Below are 19,915 nucleotides of genomic sequence, written 5' to 3' on the forward strand. Positions count from 1 at the left end.
TCAGCACAGTTACCATCTTGAATTGATGCATATTAAATGAGAAATACACCTGTAGTGAAAACAGAGAAGACATAATATAATAGTTTACTTATTTAGAGAACCATGAATTGGTACATATACGTGAATCCTGTTTATATATAAATGTCTAATGTATAGGATGAATATAGTATCAACACCGTGTACTCACCTGCGAACCTCATCATATACATTGATTCCACAATACAAGTGATTCCATTGAAAATATGCACAGAGAGCTTTAAAATATTCATTAATTTTGTAACCGGTCATATTGGTCTGAATTCAGTGGAAAAACATAGCACAATCACGTAATGAATGACGAAGCACATTTACTTTAAAGTACGTTCCAAGTCGGTAAAAGTTAGTTTGCATTTTAAGCTGCCATTGGCATAAACTTTTTCCCTACAAAAAGGAAACTTTCACAGCACGTTAAAGTGTTCCAGTCATGTTGGAAAATGCAAAAATCCATCAGATTCCATCACTTTTATTTAAGTTTAGTACTGACTTCCTATGAAGAAAAATTCTTTGCTGTTATTGAAAGATTGTAGTCGGCTTTCTTTGATGAAGGGTGTATGCACTATTGAAGTCACCGCTAAAGGACAGCTTGCGAGAACCAAACGAATGCCCATTTCTTATTGTGGCGGCAACATCAAATAACTGTATTGCATGATTGAGACTGGTATTTTTTCCATTTGCTGAGTATGTTTTCATAACAGTTGGTGCTTCAAAGGTAATGTTTCCTTTGAAATTTCAGCAAACTATTTTATCGGGGTACATTTTTAAAAAGAGATTGGCCGTCGTTTAGACTATTCTAGTTACTCTCCCTCCATGCCTACTGAATAAACCAATAAGTAAGATGTATTTTTTTTTTTTTACATTTGTGGTAGTAGCATGTTGCTGCCTTCCATGCATGTGTCTGAAAATTAACAAAGGGTCAACGGACGATAGAGACGCAGGTGTTCTGACGACAGAAACATGAGCGTTCTGAAGAATTTAATTCTGAGTGAAATGAAAAGGAATTTTACTTACCATCCACATGCAAATGTCATTGTAAATATATTAATTAATAGCGAGTGGCCGAAAATCCGATGAAAAATAGATTACAAGACAATGCCTCGTCCGGTTGAGCTCCGTTACCAGAAATGTCAACAACAAAAAAGCAGATATTTCACAACATACAGAACTCATGCTAGATGTCAGGATAAGCGGATTACGATATAACAATGCACTGTTTAGATGGTTTGTCAGTATGGACAAAGAATTTGTTTATGTAACAATAGATAAATTCAGTGCATTTTATATCCAATTTGTGGCTTCCTTTTGTGGGGCCTCTGAATTTCTGCACTCCAAAGCAATGGTTTTATATAAAAGTTTAAACAGCCAACAATATTGCCAACAAATAAAAAAAGCCACATGGTATGTTTTGCAGCCAATAAGGAAAAACAATCCAAGTTTGCGACATTGGCGAAGACCTATGCGATTCCAGAATAAACATTTTGTGCATTTTTTCTTCTTCTTACTTTTAAGAAGAAAAAAAAATACTTTTTCGTGTACGAGAAAAATACTTTTTCGTGTTGGAAAAAAATACTTATAAAATTTCAGGAGCCAGGCCATGATCGTCATGTATATTATTCATACGCGGTCTCTTCCCCAAAATGAGAAGCAACTTTTTATGGTTTTTTTTGTAATTTTTAAGAACTTTTTTGTGCACAAGAAAAATATTATATATGTAATTTCCTGTAGCCACGCCATGACCGCCTTATATCCGAATTCACGTTATAACGGAGCGCGCTATAGCGGGGTCACACTGTATTTTCAAGATGATTTTTGTATTTCCTTTAACACTTCAAGGGAGATCCTTTTACATTATTGCATAACAAAAGCAATTTTGCAGCTTTCAAATGGGAAGATAACAGCTTTTGTGAAACAAAATTACTTATATATGAAAATCATGAGCGTTATCAAACATATTAGGGCAAGGTTTTGCATTTCCTGTTTTTAATCATATGCCAGTAACATTCAAAGTCATTGATGTTTTTTCCTCATTTATCATCTGCCATGTCCAACAAAAAAATTAAAATGAATGTTTTTATATAATACTTGTACAAGAAATATTACTTGTAGCAGGCTTTAATGAAAACCCATTCCTATGCAGTTCATACATTCATGTACACATTTTGTGTTGCAGTGTATAGTTTTGCATCTGCCTTCCAAACTGGATACCATGGTAACTGGTGCTGATAATATTCCTTGACAGAAATCATCAAGGTCACTTTTGTTTGTTGTTTTACATTATGTCTGAATTGTAATCTTTTTGTACAAGGCCTAATCAACCATTATATCCTCTGCGATTTTGTAGACTAAGAATTTATTCCATCAATTCAGTGACATTTATCTGTAGTTAGATTTTCAATTTTTATTTGTCTTTTCCTCTTTGTTTCTTCTTTAGCTTGTTTTTGCATGTTTTAGTTAATCTCAGTCAGCAAAATATGAATCATCATGATAGAAACATAAATTCATTACCCATCCTGTTACCACAGTTACAAGCATATATCAATGAACAGTTTTAAAAAAGTAATTTTTACACTGTGTATCATATATTCAGTATTATTGGTAAGTTTAACCTAAATCACACTATATTTATCTATTATATATTTATATCAGGACATTACAAATTTGATAAAAAAAACTTGCCTTTGGCAAACTGAACGAAAAATTGGCCTTGACCTTAGTCCAAAATATGACTAGAATATCACTACTAAAGTAAACAAATCCTGTTGTAAAAGAAAACAGATGTTTTAAGAAAATCACATATTATTTGCTTTAAAAAAAATTGAAGTTTTATTTTCTGGTTTTCATTTTCACCTTAAATCTATGTGTAGATAACTTAAGTAATTGAGAAAGATGGATGTAATTACAATACATCTACATAGATATGTAGATGACGAAGATATAGATTAGAATGGAAATGTAGTTAGAAGTGCAAAGACAGACATGTATAAAAATATAAATGGATAGGTAGATATGTGTTTGGAATATTCCAAGATCAATTTAGTTCACTCTTTGCATTTCTTCTGGAGAGTGTTGTGTCCACTAACCTGTCCACTTTTGCTTTCATGTCATTCAGTTTTCACCATGAAATCAGCAACATGTATCAGAACAATCACTGACAAGGAGACTTTCAAGAATGATTTGAGAACACTATTTTTATCCATTTAAATATTTGCTGAACAGGTCACCTGTAATAATCACATGAACAATAGAGGATAAATGCCACTTGTGGTTGATAGATTTCCAAGTGGTTAATTGTTAGAGATGTCTAATATTATCAACAATTATCATCAGATAACCCTGAAATCAGTGACATGCATTGAGACATTCTTTGGCAAGACCAACTGGCAATCAGGCACATTTGTAGTTCAAAAACTGTCCATGGATATGTTAGGACTTGAAATTTGGCAGATCCCATATGTATACAAATATAATTGCAATTAATTTTTAATTGATTACTTAAAATATAAATATTTACTTTTTGTCAAAATTTTCTTTTAGTAGTAAATACTCACATTATAATTGCTGCATAAGAGAATGTTGGACTGTCCTTGCTATTGATAACAAGATGGAAATGACATATTTTGACAGTATACCATGTGCAAGAAAGGATTAATGTATGAAATAAACTGGGGCCAGTTACATAATAGAAAAATGCAGTACATATCAATGTGAAATAAAGGAGTTGATATATGTACTGTGGTGAGATCATGAAGCATAAAACTTGCGTAACATAAATCAGTTTAGTTGTGTGCCATCTTGCCCACTTTTCTATTATGCATCCTCTTTTATATCTTGATGATTTAGTCTAGCTTCTTCACTCTTGGAGCTATCTTTTCCTTTTCATAACATATTCTTCCATTTTTTTTCTCCCTCATGATTCTGCTTAGCTTTCTATGGACCAAGATGTCTGCTAGGTTTATGTCCTTTCTGTATCATATGAGCAGTGGCTTTTTCAATATTTCCTGTATATTATGTCATTTGTGAGATTCAGCGTGATCCCACTATAGCATGCTCCGTTATAACACAAATTCAGATATAACACGATTGTGGTGTGGCTCCTGAAATTTCACATACATGCACTTTTCTCATACAGTAAAGAACAAATTTCTTTTTTTAAAGTACAAACAATAATGTGTAAAATGTTATCATTTTTGGAGAAAAGATTATGTATTCTAATATAAGGTGATCGTAGCCTGGCTCCTGTAATTTCATATACCTGTATTTATCTCATACAGAAAAAAAATGTTTTATTCTTCTAAAAAGTATGAAAAATAATTTGTAAAATGTTATTCAGGAATCATGCTGGGCTTTGCCAGTGTTGCAAATTGCAAATTATTTTCCTTACCAGAGACAAAATATACCATATCTGGTGATTTTATTCCCCACAACATTGTTGGCTGTTTAAACTTGTATCTACAACTTCAGTTTGTAGTGAAGACCTTCAGAGGCATTATGAAAGGAAGCTGCAAACTGGAATTTATTATCTGTTGTTAAGTAGACAAATTCTTTGTTCATTTTGACAAACCATTTTAACAGTGCATTGCTATATCATAGTCCACTTAATCTGACATCTGGCCTGAGTACTCTATGCTGTGAGATCTTGGCATTGATTTATGGGTTTTTTTAAAACACTTCTGGTGGCAGAGATCAAGCAGATGAGGCACTGTCTCATAATGGATCTTTTGGCCACTCACTAGTAATTAATATATTTATTTTGACTGACCTCTCTATGTGGATGGTAAGTAAAATTCCTCTAATTTTGCTCATGGAATTAAATCCTTCAGAACATTCTTATTTTCTGTTATCTCTGTCAGAACAGAACAGAACACCCTTGTATTCATCATCTGTTGGCCTTTTTTTAATTTTTGCAGGAAAAAAAAAATGCTTATGGTCACTACCAACAGCAGAATGAAATGTAATTTAATTTTCCGATCTTGTGAAACCATATATATTTGGCCAACAAGTTAATTGAAGATTGGGGTATCCTAAATAGATGTTTGTTAAATTTTTAAATTTGTTCAAGCTTTCATTTCCATATTAATAGCCTCATCCCCTGGGTAGCCTCAGCAAAGATGATACTGTCTTCAGCTGACAAAAGTCTTGGCCAGTTTAAGTACATGTACATGCAGCATGTAAAAAGCTATAGCCATATGCTACATGCGACATCTGTAGTGAATTGTTAAGTGACAGTTGGATATAGATCAAAATGAGGACTATATGTGTTATGTTTTCTAATGGGATGTGATCATTTTCTGCAGCTAACTGACTTGTTTGGTTATAACATGGTTTGGTCTAGAACACAGTCAGGTTCTATGGACTCAAACTACCTTGTTGTAGCAGGGTCACACTATATTTTCAATATTTTCTTTTAAAATTATCAAATTTTTGGAAGTTGTCTTGTGCATGTCACTAACAAAAGAAATCTGTTTTCATTACTTCTGGTAAATCTTCATATTTTATTGATCAGCCCTTTATAACTAGTTCTCAATTCAATTTGAACTGTACCTAATTCTCCTGCGTGTGTTGTTGCTGGAGTTCTTGTCTGTTTATATACTGTTGTACATTATTTCATCACCTGTTTGAGTCCATGCAGTATGGGTGTTTTCTTCTTTTTTTTAAACAGGTGACCATGTTTATGCTGTATTTGTAGCTGGAAACAATGTCGATGATACACAACAATATCCAGGTTGGGAGGGCCCAAGCCAAGACACAGAAGTTGCACAGATGTTTGTTAGAGATGTTCAGAAGGTTGTTCAAGTCCTTACAGCAAAGCATCCATTTGTTTTGGGTGCCAGGTAATTTTTAATTTTAACCTAAGCTTAAAGTTTGAAACCGAAGTAAACTTTGCAGTACTGTGCATGACTGGCAGAATAAAAGTTTACAACAGTTTACAGTATCCATGAGAATTGATCTTTTATGTGAACCATCTGTAATGTGTTATTTTCTGGCAGCATTTGCAATTTTAAGTTTTAACCTTTTAGAAAATCGCTGGACAAGTATCAGATTTGGCAGTGACCATTGCACTTGGAGACTTGTTAGATTTGTGTTGTTGTTGTTGTTGTTTTAGGGTTTAACGTCATTTTTCAGCACACGATAGGCCATACATGGCGACCAGTATTAATGGTGGAGGAAGAACCCAGAAAGAACCACCGACCCACGAGAAGCTACTGGCAAGCTTTCTCACATACTCACATTTTAGATTTGTGTAAATGATCCACCACATTTATTAAAGTAGAAAAACTTTTGAATTGGTTCGTTTCAAATATGACTTAACCGAAATTTGCAAAAAGCATCCGGTCATAATTCGCATCTAAAGCAACAGGCTTCTTCACAGAAAAAGTCAAATTTGACATGTCAGACAAGCCTTTCACATTTGTTTGATTTACCAAATACAACCAGTAATATCAAGAATATGGTGGTAACACCAGGAAGATGGTGTGGCAATGCAAGGAAGTTTTAACAAGGAAATACTCCAATCTGAGCCTGTTTCGCAATACATGTTTGATTTCATTGCTTGGCATTTAGTGATGCATTACCTTGTTTGGCATTTAGTGATGCATTACCTTGTTTTTGTTTGGCATTTAGTGATGCATTACCTTGTTTGGCATTTAGTAATGCATTACCTTGTTTGGCATTGAGTGATTCATTAATTTGTTTGGCATTTAGTGATGCATTACCTTGTTTTTGTTTGGCATTTAGTGATGCATTACCTTGTTTGGCATTTAGTAATGCATTACCTTGTTTGGAATTTACTGATTCATTAATTTGTTTGGCATCTAGTGATGCATTACCTTGTTGTTGTTTAGCATTTAGTAATGCATTACCTTGTTTGGCATTTAGTGATTCATTAATTTGTTTGGCATCTAGTGATGCATTACCTTGTTTTTGTTTGGCATTTAGTGATACATTACCTTGTTTGGCATTTAGTGATCAGGGTTCGTACGGTCTTTGAAGGTCTTTGAGAGTTTGGGAAAAATGAGGTAGAATTTTCAAGGCCTTGAAAGTTTGGGAAAATTGAGCATATTACCAATTTCTTTCCAGAATCACAAATAAAATTATCCGAGGTTGTTAGATTCAGATGTAATCTAGTTATCGTGGTTATGTTCTTTTGATGACCCGTTCAGTTTCATTGCCGCCACAATAACAAAAGAGGCCTTGTTTGGCCATCCAAAGTTGGCTTCTGCGGCGACTTCAATAACACATGCACTCTTCATCAAAGCAAGACAGCTACACACTTCATCAAAGGAAGTCAGAAATAAAATTGCCTAAGGTCGTTAGCTTCGGATGTAGCTGGTTTTCCTGGCTTCTTTCTTGTGACGAATCGTTAAATTTGATTGGATGAGTCCATCAGCTTTGGCCGATCAAAATGTTCATTACACTAATTCACTCTACGTAGAAAGTGCGCGAAAGTATTACGCTCGAGCATTCAAAATTTGTTCAGTCAATTTACATCTGCAGTGTTTAAAAATGCCAGGTCTTTGCTCTTTCAATGATATCTGGCTTGAACAAGAGAAATACAAGGAATGGCTGCAAAAGGATAAATTATGTAAACGAAAGGCGTTTTGTACATTGTGTAAAAAGACGATCAACTTGGCTTCAATGGAAGAAGGAGCCCTTACAAGTCATGCCAAAGGTAATTGCAAATTAGTAACTACATACTGTTCATTTAGTGGAACAAAGATGCAGAAGTATAAGCTATTGGTAGTTTTGGGAAAAATAATGGTAACTCATTACTTTTTGGGTATAAAATAAGATACTGTTTAGTTTGATGATTTGGGAGATATGGCAAAAGAGGGCCCGTTTAAATTTACTTATACCGTCGGTTATTTAACACGTTTGAGGGACAAAAATCATTTTTGAAATTTTTTTTCTACATAATAATGTTCCTTGGTTTAATATAGAAACATCCATTGTAATAAATTCAATTCACGGATAAACAGTTTCAAAGTGTGCATGCGTACACTATAGTAGAGTTAAGCAAGAGTTGTTGTTCTTGAATTGCGAGTAAAAAAAAAAAAAATGGCGTTAACGTGTGCTGTGAAGCTTTAACTGTAGGAAGTCAAGTCATTTGATTAGGCAAATAAAAAAAAAGAATGAAAAAATGTGTTTCCAGTTGACGGAATGTCCCCGTTGCTCATTGTCAACCGTCGACCTTTTTCCCCAGTGGTATAAAATAATTTTTAAAAAAAAATCACATTGCCGAAATTGATTTGTGTATTTATAGTCTGACTATACATCCCCGTTTGTTTGTACCCCTATATTTTATTTCACTTTTTCAGAAGCCATTTTTTAAATGGTAATTTGTGTCTAAATAGCGTTTCTTACTAGTATGTAAAACTGCATTAAAAATTACTTTCATACATCATGAAGTTATTTGTTTTTATTTAGATTCATTAAAATTCTTGCAATGATAATTAATTTTGTTTCGTTTCTAGGATATAAGCACCAACAAAATAAAAAATCTGCAGAACAAGTCGCACCAGAAAAAAAGCAAACATAATAATGCATTTAAAGCAGTGCTGATGTCTGTTAAGAGAACAATTTATTTTGTATTAAATCTGACACGTATGTTACATATTTCTGAAAAAATAACAAATGTTAACCTATTTTCCAGATCATTATGATGCTATTTTAGGAAATTAATTATAGTTTGACTTTAATCAGTAAACAGTATTGTAGTATTTGGCATTCGTTGTTTTCTCATATAACCTGTATACACAATGTTAGCAAAAATAGGTCTTGGAAATCTCTGTTTGTGGTCTTTGAAAGTTTGAGAAAAGTCTTTGAATTTATCATTCATAGTTCAGGATGAACCCTGGTGATGCATTACCTTGTTTGGCATTTTTATGATGCATTACCTTGTTTTTGTTTGGCAATTATTGATGCATTACCTTGTTTTCGTTTGGCATTTATTGATGCATTACCTTGTTTGGCATTTAGTGATGCATTACCTTGTTTGGCATTTAGTGATGCATTACCTTGTTTGCATTACCTTGTTTGGAATTTAGTGATGCATTACCTTGTTTGGCATTTAGTGATGCATTACCATGTTTGGTATTTAGTGATGCATTATCATGTTTGGCATTTAGTGATGCATTACCTTGTTTGGCATTTAGTGATGCATTACCTTGTTTGGCATTTAGTGATGCATTACCTTGTTTGGCATTTATTAATGCATTACCTTGTTTGGCATTTAGTGATGCATTACCTTGTTTGGCATTTATTAATGCATTACCTTGTTTGGCATTTAGTGATGCATTACCTTGTTTGGCATTTAGTGATGCATTACCTTGTTTGCATTACCTTGTTTGGAATTTAGTAATGCATTACCATGTTTGGCATTTAGTGATGCATTACCTTGTTTGGCATTTATTAATGCATTATCTTGTTTGGCATTTAGTGATGCATTACCTTGTTTGGCATTTATTAATGCATTACCTTGTTTGGCATTTAGTGATGCATTACCTTGTTTGGCATTTATTAATGCATTACCTTGTTTGGCATTTAGTGATGCATTACCTTGTTTGGCATTTAGTGATGCATTACCTTGTTTGTATTACCTTGTTTGGCATTTAGTGATGCATTACCTTGTTTGGCATTTATTGATGCATTAATTTGTTTGCCATTTAGTGATGCATTACCTTGTTTGGCACTTAGTGATGCATTACCATGTTTGGCATTTATTGATGCATTACCTTGCTTGGCATTTAGTGATGCATTACCTTGTTTGCATTACCTTGTTTGGCATTTATTGATGCATTACCTTGTTTGGCATTTAGTGATGCATTGCCTTGTTTTTGTTTGGCATTTAGTGATGCATTACCATGTTTGGCATTTATTGATGCATTACCTTGTTTGCATTACCTTGTTTAGCATTTAGTGATGCATTACCTTGTTTGGCATTTATTGATGCATTACCTTGTTTGGCATTTAGTGATGCATTACCTTGGTTTTGTTTGGCATTTATTGATGCATTACCATGTTTGGCATTTATTGATGCATTACCTTGTTTGGCATTTAGTGATGCATTACCTTGTTTGGCATTTAGTAATGCATTACCTTGTTTGGCATTTATTGATGCATTACCTTGTTTGCATTACCTTGTTTGGCATTTAGTAATGCATTACCTTGTTTGGCATTTAGTGATGCATTACCTTGTTTGGCATTTATTGATGCATTACCTTGTTTGGCATTTATTGATGCATTACCATGTTTGGCATTTATTGATGCATTACCTTGTTTGGCATTTAGTAATGCATTACCTTGTTTGGCATTTAGTGATGCATTACCTTGTTTGGCATTTAGTGATGCATTACCTTGTTTGGCATTTATTGATGCATTACCATGTTTGGCATTTATTGATGCATTACCTTGTTTGCATTACCTTGTTTGGCATTTAGTAATGCATTACCTTGTTTGGCATTTAGTGATGCATTACCTTGCTTTTTTTGGCATTTAGTGATACATTACTTTGTTTCTATGATACAGCTCTCCCTTACTATAAGGCCTTTATCAAAACATGGTTCCCCTTATAATGTGGGTATGGTCATGAATCCAACTTCATTAAGTGGTATTAAAATTATATGTATTAATGTTCTTCATTGTAAGACAGTCTCACTATAAAGCAGTATACTTTGTGGTTGCAATGGAGAATTATAATGAAGGAATACTGTGGCTTCTATAGACCACATGTTAATGAGGAAATACTGTACAATATGGCTTCTATGGACAGCATTTTAATGAGGAAACACTGTATAATATGGCTTCTATGGACAGCATTTTAATGAGTAAATACTGTACTCTGGCTTCTATAGACAGCATTTTAATGAGGAAATACTGTACTCTGGCTTCTATAGACAGCATTTTAATGAGGAAATACTGTACAATATGGCTTCTATGGACAGCATTTTAATGAGGAAATACTGTACAATATGGCTTCTATGGACAGCATTTTAATGAGGAAATACTGTACAATATGGCCCTTTGGTCATTGTTATCCTTTCGCAATTACAGTTGAATTGTATATGTTGTGTGCAGCAGAATACTTGTTTTGCAATATTGTTAGAATTACATGTGATAATAATAATAATAATAATATAAAAGTTTTTATGGGTTAGGGAAACAGAAATTAAGAATATATTATCTTCTTTGTAAAAATAGTACATCTAACAATATTTTTGCCAAAGTTAGATGAAGACTGAAAAGCCAAGAAGAAAAAAATTCGATTTTAGACAAAGCATTTACCAAACAAAAATGCTCTTCATGACAATGTTTGGTAAAGTTTAACATAAAATCAGTCAAAAAGTATTATTTGTCAGAAGCCATTGACAAACTAATCTTACATTGACCTCTTCTGTGCACCTAGCTGACTGGAAGGTGCTCAGACCAAGAGCACACTGTAACAGACCTGATTTATCTTGAAAACTGACTTTCTTATGATTAAAGAAAACATATTCCCAAAAAATTCTCTCCACCCACTGTATTTCAGGCATTCTGTTGGGGGCTTTTTTGCCACTTTTACAACCTGAGATGGATTGTTTGGTTATATTTAAATACAAATACATAAGCCAGTTGTATTTTAATGATCTTTGTCATGTGACACACGTCTCATCATTTAATACTAAGCAAGAGTGAGATTTGTTAGTACACTAGACTATGCAGGCCCAGAATTTAAAAATAGATTCTTGTAGCAAGAAGGATTTTCAGACAGAGAACTTTATTAGTCCTCTTGAATCTTCGCTAGTCCTTCCAAGAAAACAATATCAAACATGTACGTAGATAAACAATACTTGTCACAATCATTAATAATTACAGTAGAGTACAAATATTGTATTATACAAGTACCAGGGATAATTGAAAAATTCATCTGAAGTTCGCAAAAGCAATGAGTCACAGAAATTTAGTGTGAAAAAAAAAGATGCCAAAGTAAACATTTTTAGCATTTTTCTTTAGAGCTTTGTCATCTGGAAAAAAGGATAACAAAAATGTTAATAAGTGAAGACAAAGACATCATTTACAGCTGGTCATTATGTGTCATAATTTCACAGACAGATTATTTATGGTAATACCCACTGCTACAGTGAAAGCAGGCTGAGACGACTTTTCGTTATAGCTGTATAGGTATTATGCGGTTTTCAGAACAGATATGACCCTTTAAACAAAAATACCTTTCTCCATGATGCAATTTTTTTAAAGGTGGAATGATTAATCATATTTATATCAATTTCATGCAAGTAGGGCTTGAGTAAGGTCATTTTAATTTGCTAGACCTGGTTATAAGCAGTTACCTTGTGCTAACACTGCATGGTTTCAGCAAATTACAGCTTTTCAGTAGGCAGTGCACTCTGACCGCACACCTCAACATACATATTTAAATATCTAATTTAAAAATGGAGTAGGAAATGTCAGTGGAATCATACAATTTTTGATACAACTTTACATTATAAATCTAACAAAGCTGGTGAAGATTAATACAGCCTCATTTTGAAAAATAATTTATAAAATCCTCATTTGTTTTAAGCCTTTACTGTCGCATTGAATACCTGGAATTATGCAATTAGTTCTGAGAAATTGGACATTCATGTTATTGAAAATTACATGTGATAGCTTGAATAAGTGTTGACTGGTGACAAATCTTCACTAGCCATCAGAACACTGCAATTATGAAGACTGCTTGTCAGACAGAAGTCTAGACTAGAAAAAGACAACCATGCACAAATAAAATTATCTTTTGCAGCCGACACATTTTCTTTTAAATAATTCTCTAAATTTGTTTAATAGCCTATGACTACTATAACAATGAAATACCTGTGATATAATTTGCCCTTACATAAACTGACATAAAATAACAGATGTCGTTATGACTCATCAGTTTTTAGGTCAATACAGATATTTTCCAGTATAAACAACAAGCTGAAATAAACTACCTGAAACATAATAAAGTTGAAAGGTTGAATTCCTGTAGAAACAGCCATGTAAAGTTTTGCAAACATAACCATTTTTCTGTTTTATTTGTTTGTCTTGTCTATGTTTTGTATTTGCCTTTGAAAAAAGACTTATTAAAGGGTTGAAAGTTCTCAGGCTAGCTAGATACTGGTTTGCATTGTTCATTGTCAGTATATTGCATTTGTCTTAATCCCTGACACGCGTGATCCCTTGCTGGATCCAGTGCACTTGAAAGGATTGTTATTCGCCATATGATTTGTATTCCCTCTCTCTCTCTCTATACATATATATATATATATATACATATATATATATATATATATATATATATATATATATATATATTTGACAATTTCACTCATCTCATTTTGTATATGGACATACCATAATTTATTAATTTTAGTTTATGCACAACTACATAATCTTGAGTTATTTTAGGTATGTATGGCCATTTTTGCAATGGCTTTGTCTGATAATGCCTATTAAGTGAGAAATTGTGGTGTGGTAAGCTTTTGTAATGTTGAATTATAAGGCTTAGTCATTGGCTAACACTTTTTTAGGGGTGTTGTACATGTACCTTGAAATTGAGATGCAGACAGAAAAATTTGTGCAGTTCACTATTTTGTTTTGTGCATGAACTATACGCTCTATGAAAATGCACTCGTTGACCTTTTGTTCCATCTGTATAAACACTGAGTGAGGGAAGTCAGTGGGGCTGGAGAGGGAGGGACATATGTTACAAAACATACTGTAAATTCATTTTTAATCAGCTTGTGTGGTTTATTGAAAAATATTGTATTTCTGCTAGTACTTAAACATGTGGATTAGAGTTATTTTTTCCCCAAGAAAAATCACCATTTTCTGCACATTTAAATTATGTGATTTGAAGCAAGCATGACAGTAGGTACCCCCAAAAAATTGAATTCACAATTTGGTGTACTTTTCTGTCCTAGTGCATTGTCGCGCACTGAGTAATCCCAAGGGACATTAACCTACTCCAAACTGTGATTGTCACCAGGAATTAACAAAGTCCCATATCTTTATCATGATAGTGGGACAGAGTTACTGTAAATGACCTTGAGGGCTTAACCAAGGTAGAACACTTGCATGTTACAGAGTTACTGTAAATGACCTCTTGAAGACTTGTCCAAGACAGAACACTTGCATGTTACAGAGTTACTGTAAATGACCTCTTGAGGACTTGACCAATGTAGAACACTTGCATGTTACAGAGTTACTGTAAATGACCTCTTGAGGACTTGACCAAGGTAGAACACTTGCATGTTACTTTGCAACAGGTTAAATTTGACATTTACTGTTCCTGTTTTCTTCCATCTTCCAGTAAAGAGAATGTAAGGGTTGTGGTGCCAGAAAAACCAGGGACTAAAGATGAAATGGAGGCAAAAATCAAAAAGGCCTTTGAAGATCTCAATGCTGCAATCAAACAAGCAATTCAAATGGAAAATCTTGATCCAGAAAAGGACAGGCTTCCAAATTCTCTGTTTATATTTTATTTTAGTGGTCATTGTTCCGCAGAAGAAGGACTGTATCTAGGGAGTACAGATGAGACCCTGAAAGCTTCAACACCCTGGATTCAGGAGATGCTGCACAGGAAACTTGGTGTAGACCAAATAGTTGTTGTTCTTGATTGTTGCCATGCAAACTCTCAAAATTTTACTGATACCCATATTTTGAATGCTGTAGGAAACTGTACAGATGACAGAAAAATTGCAAGCATTGTGCAGCTGTCATCATGTGACGTACAGGAGACATCCAGTGCAAAGTTTGAAGGGGAAGGCCACGGCAGCTATTTCACCCACTTTTTCTGTCAGGGTCTATTGGGTCTGGACAGTGTACCATTGGAAAATGATATAGTCGTGTTTTGTGATGAATGTGAAAAACATAGAAGAGATCAAAATGTTATCGATATCACATTGCCCTGTGGAAAGTACCATTATCAGTGTCTGAGTGACCATGGTGTAACATTTTATGCCATGAAGAATTTCATACAAGGACATTTTCAGCTTCTACGGGGTGTCACTAGTGGCCCTGAGTTTATGACACAAGTTCACAATGCACAAGGGGAAAAGGAGGTCTTTCTGGCATACTACAATCCATTTAAATGGCACATTCCCATTCATCTGAAAGGCTCAGAGGCATCCCATAGTTTTTGCTTAAACTCTCATCCAGATTCAATGGACAAGCTCAGACAGGACATCATCAAACATTCAGGTAATTTTTTTATAGAAATCTCATTATTCCTTGTTCTTCAAACAGGTGACTTTGAGTTATAACCTTGGCACATTCACTAATAACTGCTCCGGTGACCTAGTAGTTAGAGCATCTGCCTCAGATGAAGGAGTTCACATGTTTTAACCCAAGCCAAGTCATACCAAAGAGTTATGAAAATAGTACTAACAGCTGCCTCACTAGGCACTCAGCATTAAGAGGTTGGTGTTAGGACAATGTCTGTGGCATGATGCCCCAGTGCTAGACATCATTATAAACTGCCACACTGCAGACATTATAGCGATATGACTGAACAGTTGTTAAAGCTATGTTAAAAATCCAATTCACACACACACACACACACACACACACATACATACTAATGTAACCAGGTTCCCACATTACCGGAAAATCAGGAAAAAGTCAGGAAAATGATTTTACAAAATCTGACCATGAAAAGTCTTTGAATATTGTAAATATTGACAAAAGTCGGGGGAAAAACCGGGGAATTTTCCTCCACAACTTGATGCCCAAAACAATTACATAATTGAGTCATAACTGAACTTTGGGTATTTGCCATAAATATATTTATTAAGACAATCCAAACGCTCAGTGGATTAGATTCATCTAGTAGACTTTTTGTTTCACAGACAGCTCAATATCCGTATCTTTTTTTGTATGGAAGGTGTGAAAACCAGTCTAGCATCACAAGAGGCCAACATGGTGGTGTTAACCCTTTACCTCACAGAGCACAGTGACAAAGTGCAGTGCACTATAAATAGAACACCTATCACCTATTCGACAGCATAGGCATAGGCCTGCCTGTGAATTGTTAAGCAATGTAGTGATGTTACATTTAACAGCGGTTTTAACCGTTTTACGTTTTTGGTACACATCTATTATATGTGGAAAAATTTAAGAGTAAAGTCCGATTGTTATAGCTGTGTAATTATTTTTCACGGAAGAATTTTTTATGTGCTTTAAAATTGAGAGAGAACTCGTTCACCGTCATGTCAGTGAGGCCGCGTGACCTACCGTAGCTGCCATTTCCCATACTTGAAATTTACATGTTTTTCGTCTGCGTCTGCATCACTAAGTCATCTGAATTTGATAATTTATCAGAACTAATTGCTGCCCACATCAATATCAGAGACTTTACCTAATTTATTGAATCTTTTGTGGTTGTGATTCTAATCGTGAAAACTTCGTACGTATTGAATGAAATCCGCAGCCACCATTTTGAAGAATGGAGATTATGACTCGGTTACTTTAAATAGCAGTTATCAACCAGTGCATGAATAGCAACCACATGATCTGACGTAATTGTCATTCGCAGAAAAGAATGTAGTATCTAATAGGGGGGTTTTCCCCGAAGGTGGCGCTACGAAAACCAGCTCAAAATGGCTGATGTTTACAGCAGGCGTCAAAAGGCGCTTCCATGCGAATGGAGTAGAGGCGTCCAAAGACACTTGCAAGAGGTAAAGGGTTAAAGCATAGCCACTTAGCGGATGGGCTAGCAAAATTAAATGTTGTTAAATCAAGTTATACCTGCATGTAATTGATATGAAAATTATTTATTTCCTCAGAAATTGAGGGTATTAAAATTGTTATGTATTTAATCTGCTGAAAGACGATAAAACTAATGTGTTGATGAAATTTGCGCTTGTACTAGCGATTTCAGTTGCTAGTCACACAAGCACACATAATCTCACAACCATCATTTTCAAATATTGTAGAAAAAAATATTAAATGAAAGTCGTATACTGGTTGTAATAAAAACACAAAAACAAAAGAGCACAAAATTCTCTATATTTATTCCAAGATCAACTTCTTGGAGTTGTGTTATATCAACTTACTACCATGTTGACAAGTGCTCTCTCACGCACGGAGCATACAAAGCAGGGAACCAGACTACTCTGCTTAATGAATCAGACTCGCCAAGTTTCTTGGAGTTGTTCTCGAAATAACTATGTTAACAGTTATATGTTCTTTCTGGTTTTTACAAAGGGTATCAGACTTTCATTTAATACAATTGAAATTTTGTACAACAGTATTAAAAAGAAGTTTGCTGTTGATATCACATGACTATTGGACTTACGATGTTGATTGAGATTGGTGAAGTCATGTGACTGTTAACGCAAATGGCAAGTATGGATTTCATGCAGGTATAAGTCAATATAACATAGTTTAAATTTGCTAGGCCTACTGGTAAGCTATCTTACAGTGGCAGCAGATTCCAAATTTTGTATATGTAATTGCTCTGAAACCACACTTCCTGCTGAATGGCCAGATGTGAAAAATGGGGTTGGAATATTCTGGGGAAACCTGGATTAGATAAATTTTGAATCTCTGTGCTGAACTTTGGTGTGAAACTATTATTCAGTGACATGTAGCTTGAAGCATTGGTTTCAGATCTTAAATAGAATGCAAGAGAAATGGGAAATTATTGTCCCTTTTATTATATATTAAGAAACGATAAGTTGATTTTACAGAAAATTCAGTCCTTGTTATATAACAATATATAATTTTGAAGGGCTTTTGTCAAAATTTAAATCAATCCTTTTGTCTTTAAGGGATGGAATTTTTACCCAAATCGTCTTAAGGAATCTGGGTTGGTTGAAAAATCTTGTTTGAGATTTTATTGGCACACATTAAAATTCAGGGTTAAACTTTTTCATTATAAGATAAGATTCTAATACTTTGCATTTATTGGAGTTTTTTCATACTGTGATAGGAAATGTTTACTTTGTATAACATGCACATATATTGCTCTAGAATTCTTTAGAATTAAAGGTTGAAAGGAAACTAAATAATTTATGCTCATTATGTTGTTCCCACGTAGCAACATAATGCAGGTCAGCAAAGTAAAGTTAGAATTTGTATTCTGTAAATTGAAATGGCTTTAAATGACAATTTAAAGGAATATAGTCAGATTTGTTTCGTGTGACTCATTCTGTGTTTTTTTGTACATGATCATCTTTTCTGACATCTATGTTATGGAGAGTCTTGAAAGAGAAACATCTTCAGATTTGGAAAATGCATGTTTATAATTATCCAAAATGTTCTTTAATTCCATTCAGTAATGGTCATATGTTAACCTTGAAAAAATTGATTTCATTCTGGAAAAAACCCTGAAAATGACCTGGAAATTTATATTTAGAAAAGGGTGGGAACCATATGTAACATTGCTCAGTGGATTGATTTAAAGACCTGAACATTTATATTTAGAAAAGGGTGGGAACCATGTGTACATTGCTCAGTGGATTGATTTAAAGACCTGGAAATTTATATTTAGAAAAGGGTGGGAACCATGTGTAACATTGCTCAGTGGATTGATTTAAAGTTTAATATTTATAATATCCATGTTTATTTGAATGTTAATTAAATATTATTGATTTGATAGACAAAGGCTTTCATAATGGTGCTCAGAATTCTACAGGATCCTATTCTCTTTTTTATGATAAGAATGAGATATTAATATAACATAGATATCACTGATCAGGGGACTGGACAGAGCAGAGATAACATGCTCAGTTTGCATACTTTTATCTTGAGTTTGGTCCTTGATTACACTGTTTGATGATTTATGGTCACCCACTCAAGATGAAGACACCTTAGCTCCTAATGATGCTGTTTGACTTTCCGACTTGCATGTTTGGTATTAGCATTAAGGTCTATGAGATTGTGAAATCTTAAATGACTCCCGAATTTGGAAATTTCAGATATGAAAGTGTCATTATTGTAAAGGTAACACCAACCCAACCCCAACCCCCAAAATCCATGAAGGCTGTTCCTTTTAAACATACATGGTATCCAGGAATGGAAGTTTTCTTCACAAAAATATAGGGGGGGCAATGATTCATCGGTGTATCAGTGCATTGATACTTTTACTGTAACGATACACATATCGATACAAGAGATGGAGAATTGATACAAAACTATACTTACCATAATTTATTTTAGTCTTCAGCAGTCATGAATAATTATGATTATTTTACCTTGAAATTATTGGGGGGCCCCGAGTGGCCAAGTGGTCTAAAGCGTTCACCGTCACGGATCACTGCCATCTCACCTCTGTCTGAGTGGGTTCAAGTCCAAGGCTCGGCTAGCGTGGGTATGTGGGAAAGACTGCCAGTAGCTTCTTGTGGGTTGGTGGTTCTTTCCTGGGTATTCCAGTGTTCTTCCTCCACCAGTTATACTGGCCGCCATGTATAGCCTATATTGTGCTGAAAAATGGCGTTAAACCCTAGAACAACAACAACAACCTTGAAATTATTTAAATGCATAATTCATCTGAAACAGTATTTGCAGTCCTAGGCACTCATTTTTATTAGTAAAAACGAAAAAGACTATTGAGAATACTCACTTGCCTTTTGCAAATTAAAACAAAGTAACATAGTTTTTAATCTTACAATTCCCCCCACTTCAGTGCTAATTATCTTAACCCAGCAGACTGTTCAGTGTGTAGGATACATTCCAAACATGTTCCACATGTATGATGAAGTACTTCACTCATCATTTAATAACTACTTTTTCACTAAGTTTTGAATCTTGTCTACTTTGGTTGATTTGAAAGCTTACTCTACAGGTGCGTCATGTTACATTGAAATCTTATTGCTTGTTATTGCTTCTTCTGGTCTATAGTCTGATAATAGAAACCTATTTCTTT

General features: G+C 34.2%; 1 protein-coding gene across 1 annotated transcript in view; it reads left to right on the forward strand.

Annotated features, from left to right (window-relative positions):
• Positions 1 to 19,915, forward strand: part of LOC149779204 (uncharacterized) — a 99,960-nt gene that overhangs the window by 57,784 nt on the left and 22,261 nt on the right. The window contains exons 14-15 of the mRNA XM_089939778.1: positions 5,696 to 5,867; positions 14,360 to 15,249. Of these exons, the coding sequence (XP_089795904.1) occupies positions 5,696 to 5,867; positions 14,360 to 15,249 (1,062 nt within the window). The remainder of the gene's footprint in view (positions 1 to 5,695; positions 5,868 to 14,359; positions 15,250 to 19,915) is intronic.

This window comes from Sinohyriopsis cumingii, chromosome 17 (genome assembly GCF_028554795.1).
Source record: "Sinohyriopsis cumingii isolate HCF-2022 chromosome 17, ASM2855479v2, whole genome shotgun sequence".
Lineage (NCBI taxonomy): Eukaryota > Metazoa > Mollusca > Bivalvia > Unionida > Unionidae > Sinohyriopsis > Sinohyriopsis cumingii.